At 43.8% G+C, this 7,544-nt stretch overlaps 1 protein-coding gene across 1 annotated transcript; it reads left to right on the top strand.

Moving 5' to 3' along the window:
- Window positions 1–1,210: 1,210 nt before the first annotated feature.
- On the top strand, window positions 1,211–5,209 carry LOC127782800 (uncharacterized). Its single transcript, XM_052310068.1, has 2 exons — window positions 1,211–3,290; window positions 4,968–5,209. Exon 1 carries the CDS (start codon window positions 1,317–1,319, stop codon window positions 3,126–3,128), a length of 1,812 nt encoding a protein of 603 aa, XP_052166028.1. The 5' UTR covers window positions 1,211–1,316; the 3' UTR covers window positions 3,129–3,290; window positions 4,968–5,209.
- The last annotated feature ends 2,335 nt before the right edge of the window (window positions 5,210–7,544 follow it).

Genomic DNA, 7,544 nt, shown 5'->3' with positions numbered 1-7,544 from the left:
CAAAAAAAGATGCAGAGGTTGAATAAACCTGACTCCATGATTAAACCAAGCATATATTCCCTCCATTTCATAATGTAAGTCATTCTAGCATTTCCCACGTTCATATTGATGTCAATGAATCTGTCTAGATTCATTGACATCAATATGAACGTGGGAAATGCTAGAATGACTTACATTGTGAAACAGAGGGAGTATTTTTTTTCTGAGAGTATGACACCCTAGCATGATTAGCATCCAATACCGTGTTCTTCACTTTCTATGCTTGTTTAGGCTGTGTTTAGTTCCTTCCAAAGTTGGAAGTTTGGGTTGAAATTGGTACGATGTGACTGAAAAGTTGTGTGTGTATGACAGGTTGATGTGATGGAAAAAAATTGGAGGTTTGGATCCAAATTTTGGATCTAAACACAGCCTTACTGTAGTTTTCAGCTTCTGAATGTGCTTCCTCCAGCTTATTCAATCTTGTTCTGAACAAATGATCTCTCTTCAGAAACTTGTGCTGTAGTTTGAAGCCGGATGTATTTTCCATTTATTGCAGCTTAATTTTCACCACACAGTTCGTCGATTTTTTTTCAGCAATCTTTCAGCATGGTCTCTTGCCTACCTTAAGGGCCTGTTTAGTTCTCAAACAAAATTTTCTAGCTGTTACATCAAATATTTGGACACATACATAAAGCATTAAATGTAGAAAAAACCAAGAACAATTACACAGTTCGCCAGAAAATTATGAGACGAATCTTTTAAGCCTAATTGCACCATGATTTGATAATATGGTGCTACAGTAAACATTTGCTAATGACAGATTAATTAGGCTTAATAAATTCGTCTCGCAGTTTCCTGGCGGAATATGTAATTTGTTTTGTTATTCTACTACGTTTAATATTTCAAATGTGTGTCCGTATATCTGATGTGATATGTAGAGGCAAAATTTTTTGCCAACTAAACAGGCCCTAAGTCATATCTTCCTTCAGATAAATTTTCAAAAGAAAACAAAATATTCCTGGTTCAATTGTTCAAACCATTGTTTTAAAAGAAGAAGAAGAAGAAGAAGAAGAAATCCTGGGCTAAGATGGGCCGGCCCACGAAATGAAATCGTGCTCAGATTTCTGACACGGACCAGCTATTGACCTACCTCACTGACATATGGGTCCCACAGAACCGTATTGCGGGGCCCAGGTGCGTCCTCCCGAATCCTGATCCAAATCCCCCAAATCGGACTCGAATTCGCAGTTTTGTCCACCTCCCCGCCTCCACCCCCGGCCGCAAACCCTAGCTCGGGAAAAAACCCTAACCCTAGAGGCCTCGCCGACCACCCAGCCATGGAGCCCGACGGCGACGCCGCGTTCCACCGTAACGAGGCCATCTCCGCCGTCCAGGACGTGGACCAGTACTACGGCGACGACGACGACTTCGACGACCTCTACAACGACGTCAACGTCGGCGACGGCTTCCTCCACAACTCCTCCTCCTCCCAGCCCCCGCCTTCCCAGAAACTCCCGCCGCCGTCGCTGCCGCCGCCGCCGCCACAGAAGCAGCCACCGTCCCAGCAGCTCCCTCCGCCTCCCCAGCAGCAGCAGCCACCGCCCCAGCACTCGCTGCCCCCGCCGCCGCCGCTCCCGCAGGCGCCGCCTCCGCAGCAGCAGAAGGTGCACATCCCTGGCGTGGCCGCCCCGGCTCCGAATCACCCTCCATCTCAGCCCAATCTCCCGCCGCCGGCCGCCCCGGCGCCGCTGCCGCCTCAGCAACACCAGATCCAGCAAGGCGGTGGCGACGGATTCCACCGCCCGGGAGGCAATTATGGCGGTGGTCCCATCGTGGTCGGGAACGGCGGGCCAGCTGTTGTTGGGGGTGATGGTCCTGGCGGCACGACGCTGTTCGTCGGGGAGCTCCACTGGTGGACGACCGACGCCGATCTTGAGGCGGAGCTCATCAAGTATGGGCCGGTGAAGGAAGTGAGATTCTTTGATGAGAAGGCGAGTGGCAAGTCCAAGGGTTACTGCCAGGTTGACTTCTATGATCCTGCTGTTGCCACTGCCTGCAAGGAGGCAATGAACGGCCACCTGTTCAATGGTCGTCCGTGCGTTGTGGCCTTTGCCTCGCCGAATTCCGTCCGTCGAATGGGCGAGGCGCAGGTTAAGAACCAGCAATCCATGGCTGCACAGACATCGTCTATGCAGCCCAAGGGTGGGAGAGGCGGCGGCGGTGCTGGAAGCCCTCAGGTTGGTGGTAATTATGGTGGTGGCCGCGGAGGTGGACCTGGTGGTGGTGCAGGCGGAGGTGGCGGAAATTGGGGGAGAGGTGGTGGAGGGATGGGGAGAGGACCTGCTGGGAATATGAGGAATCGGATGGGAGGACCAGCAGGCGGCCGAGGGATCATGGGAAATGGTGGAATGGTTGCACCACCACCTCCAATGCTGCCTCCAGGCGGAATGATGGGGCAGGCTTTTGATCCTACTGGTTATGGCGCAATGGGAAGGATGGGTGCTGGGTTTGGTGGATTCCCTGGTGCACCAGGGGCAGGGCCATTCCCTGGGTTGATGCAGCCATTCCCACCTGTGGTTGCACCACATGTTAATCCTGCTTTCTTTGGAAGGGGTGGGATGGGTGCTGGCGGAGTTGGTATGTGGCCTGACCCCAACATGGGGGGATGGGGTGGGGAGGAACAATCAAGTTATGGGGATGATGCAGCGTCTGATCAGCAGTATGGGGAAGGGGGAAGCCATGGTAAGGAGAGGGCCGAGAGGCCACCTGATAGGGAGTGGTCTGGTGCATCGGAGAGGAGGCGGGAGAGGGAGAAGGATATACCCCCAGCACAGGAGTGGCCAGATAGGAAGCACCGGGATGAACGAGACATGGGCCGAGAGAGAGATCGTGACTATGACAGAGAGAGGGAGAGAGATCGTGATAGGGAGAGAGAAAGAGACCGTGACAGGGAGAGGGACAGAGAGAGGGACAGGGAAAGGGAGAGGGATAGGCACAGGGATGACAGAGACCGCTATGGCGATTATCATCGGCACAGGGACCGTGATTCAGAGCGTAATGAAGATTGGGACAGAGGAAGATCATCTGGTGTGCGCAGCAGGTCTAGGGAGGTTGATCATTCTAAGCGTAGGCGGATGACGCCTGAGTAGCATAGCTCGATGCACTACTTCTCATATAGAGGCAATACCAATCCAGGGCATCTTCTTCTTTTTGCTTACGAGCATGGACAATTACCAACTCTTTACTGCTTGTAGCTGTGGTGGTTCTTACTGCTTGTGTCTCTGGCGATCTGTTGTAGCATTATTTGAGATGTAAGTTAAGCTGATTCTGATCCCTTGCTTGTTTTCAATTGTAACTCTTCATATTTAATTGTACTTGCTAGGTAGTATGGTGGCATTCTATGGCATGTAACTCATCTTTTCTGTATTGATTTTAGTCATGTAACATATCCTGTACACTAGAATATTTTTTTCCTCTGGTTTATTCTTTTGGTAGCTACATGCAGCATGGCATTTTTTAAGCCAAGAACTGCATCATAGCACCATTGTCTATCACCATCGAATGTAACTTTGACTATTGTAGCAATTAGACCCCATTCTTGTAATCAGGTTCCCTCTGCCATCTTTTATGCAGGAAAGGTAGTTTGTAAAGGCTGTATACCAGTTCTTTGTAATGAACACCGTCTATCCTTTGTTAGTGGATGTAAGGGTGACAGTACTTTATTTATCTGTTCACTCGTTCACTCATGGAGTGGATGTTATGAGAAATTAATGATTTCATTCAATTCCATGATATAGAAACCAATACTAGCTTGCTTACATTGTGGCAATCTGTATTTATTCTTGTTGGATCACTGTATTTTTCTTAATAGTATGCATACTAACATGCATAGGAATAGTTCATGCACCTTTAAGAACACACACTAGCATTCTGAAGTATCATTCATATAAATAGGATTGTGGGAATATGACAGACGGCCTAATTAAGATGTGTATTACCACATAAATGGATTATAGGAGTGAACCCTAGGATAACATTTTCAGGAAGCTTGTTTGGCTGCATAAGAAAAACTTGGTGAATTTTCATCTTTATGCATCCTGAAAGTTTTGGTAACTTACTATATATTAGTTGGTGCAACTCCATAATTTTATTTCTGAAATCTTGTTCTGTTTTCTAAACAAGTGCAACTTATGTAAAAGAAAGATTCCTTTACAAATCTTGATTAATTGACTTGGCTTATGAATAATTCAACTGAGAATCATAAAAAGTGTTATATTTTTTATAATCCACCGCTGGAGAATATCAGGTACACCCACAAGCCACAATGAAATTGGATAACGGTTCTTTTCTCCCTGTTCCATACATGCTTATCAATTGGTTAGGGTGATATACTTTTATCATTTAAATATCTGTTGATATCATATATATATATACATATATATATATATATATATATATACATACATACATACATATATATATATAAATACATACATACATATATATATATATATATACATACATATATATATATATATATATATATATATATATATATATATATATACATATATACGATGTCTAATTTGTGCCTAATATGTGTAGTAAAAAATCTCATGCATTGCAACCCTGACATAGTGACATGTATGAGTATACACTAAAATTTATGGTTATAATTGTGAAAAATCTTGGCGAAGGGGACAATACCAGTTTTAGCTTGTCAATATATTATTTTTTGGTAGGGTTTGGAGAGTATTTGATTGAATGAGTTATTTTGCATTATGAACTCCTTTTTTGGCTACTTACGTGTGATGCAACATTATGCTTGCTGTCATAACTTTTTACATAAAATAACCTTCGTACATGATGCTTCGTTGCTACTACTTGTACTTTAAGACAAGCACTTCACTAATTACAACTGATACCACATTGATTGATTGTATCCTTGCATCGTTTTTTAATATGCATTTATCCTGTTTCATTTGCAGCTAAAAGCGGTTGGAGACTTTGGATCTGTTCTGCTACATGAAGATCGCCTAACCTGGATGATAGTTGTTTCTTGATGTATTTTGATGTGTCTGGGAGAGCATACAAACATAAGAATCTATAAATGTGTAAGATGCTTTGTAGTTTGGACCAATTTTTGGAAAACATTACTCTGAGGTGTACTATTTTGGTAGTAGGATGTTTGACTGCTTTGTATTATTAAAATTCTTTGTCATCTCTGTCATTCTGTTGGTGACCAAAATGATTTTTTTGCATTCCTGTGAATCATATTCCCTTTTTATAGTTCATTTTTGTTGTCACATTTCTGTTTATTATTTAGTAGCTAGCAGCTTGCTTGTTTAGTGTATATTAGTTTTCCTCGGTGGAACTTAGTTTGTGGAGTATCATATTACTGGAAGTTACAGGTTAATTGTCTTATGTACTTGTTATTTGTTAATGTATTCCTTGCAAAAGGAATGGCAGTTTCCTCTTCAAAAACGTTGTAGCTGCTTTCTGGAAATGATCCTCTCAGTTGCTGAGGGTGCAAATGGTCTATTAGGCCACTCCAAAGGGCGTTTCTTTCTTATTAAATTTTGGGGTATGGCGAGTAATCAATGAAATGAGAGGATGAAAATGAAATGGGTTTAATTTAGATGAAATCATGTCTACACTGTTTTCAATACAACCTGTACTGTGTATGAAACAACAAAAATAAAACAATGTATCATATGAGATATTTCAATTATAATTAGTATGTGGTACCCTTGAACATAAAAAGTAGGAATTGCCCTATATCTTCTGTGGACTGTAGTTTTATCACCTTTGCTGTGTGGATGTCTGCATCCGAAACATAGAACGTCAGGGTGGAATTTTTGCTCTCTTGGATGGTGGCGGTCAAGCAGTGGGTATGCCACTCAAGGCGTTGTGCGTCGCTCCAGTTTTTCATTGAAACATGATGCACTGCCGAGCTTATGGCGTACTGTATTTCGTACCATCTTTCGGGTAGACAATAGCTCGGTGATTGCTCAGTCGTACATGAGTATTTTTGTCTTTGGGGCACTCGAGTTCTAGAAATTTCCGCTCCGGTGATCAGCAAGCTCCTCCATCATGGCAGCTTTTGTATCTTGATCTTTTCCTGGGTTATGCCAGAACATGAACAATGTCGACTTGGAACATAGAAAGATGGGATGGCATGCCTGGGTTGCCTGATGAGGCTACGGAGCTTGGCTGCTGGTTGGTGAACCTCTGTACAAACCTGATCAATTATGGTACTTTCTCCGTTCCAAAATATAACAATTTTTATAGAACTATCCAGATTAATAATAGTACTAGCATACGTCCCATTCACTCAAAAGTTGTTATGTTTCGGGACGGAGGTAATAATAGAAATGGAGGGCATAGTACGTAGATATATACTCTCTCCGTCCCAAAATATATCACACTGTTAACTTTTCGCATAACGTTTGATCATTCGTGTAATAAAAAAAATTATAAATACAATTTATTTATTCGTGTAATAAAAAATATAAATACAATTTATTTTTTATGACTTATTTTATGATCAAATAAACTATAATCTTAACTTATATGTTTACATATTTATACTAAATTTTTAAATAAGATGAATAAAACAAATGACTAAACGTTATGTGAAAAATCAACGGCGCCATGCATTTTAAAACGAAGAGAGTAGTATAAAAAAGGATGGTAAATGGCTGGCGACATATTCTAGAGCCAAAATCATACGGATTACTGACCATGGGTTTTGTTTCGTGATTCATGCTCTAGTGACAATAGCTCCTAACGAAGACATTGGAGTTAGGGTTTAGGGTCGCAGGTTGGAGTGAGGTGGAGTAGGGCCAGAGGAGGGAGATCGCCAGGTTTAGAGGAATGACCATGGGAGATGGCGCCCTGGTGATGGATGGTGGACATGGGCAGGTGATGAGGCACCAACAACGATGCTGAAGCCGTGGGGATGGAGAAGGGTGGTAGGTCGGTGTTGGCGGCAAGGTAAAGCAAGCTTGTGGTTAGGAGACGATGGCTGGTGGTGACGAAGCTAACATTGAAGAGTTGTTAGAGATGGGGAAAATGGCAGGGGCCGGGGGCCTTGTTGCAGCCTATTTAGGGAAGAGAAGGTGGGGGTATAGATGAAGGGGGAGGAGATCGGCTAGGGGGCCTCACCGGCGTCGTTGATCCCTTTCAGCTAGCCGGTGAGGTTGGGCGGCAGTGGCGGAGGCAGTGCGGATCACGTGCTTGGTGAGCGGAAGCGGCGCGATGACGTGTTGGGAGGTGGAAGAAGGAAAAGGGTTTTAGAGATTTGTTAAGTAATCGGACGATCTAAAATTCGTAAAATTGCTAAAGGGGTTTACTGTCAAATTGCTAAAGGCTCTTCTATCTTCTTCGATGACGGTGAGGCCGGGGTTGGTGGCAGGATGGCGAGACCGCAAGAGGGCCAGTGCACGGAGCGACAGTCCAGACGAGAATTGGAGCGGTTAGACCATGGTTTAGACATTACAGAAGGATAAGATCGTTTGCATCTCGTGAAAAATGAAGGTGCTGTACCCATAGTCCATAGACAT

Source organism: Oryza glaberrima, chromosome 8 (assembly GCF_000147395.1).
Source record: "Oryza glaberrima chromosome 8, OglaRS2, whole genome shotgun sequence".
NCBI classification, from domain to species: domain Eukaryota; kingdom Viridiplantae; phylum Streptophyta; class Magnoliopsida; order Poales; family Poaceae; genus Oryza; species Oryza glaberrima.
Note: the sequence above shows the minus strand (reverse complement) of the source record. Positions and strands in the feature narration are given on the sequence as shown.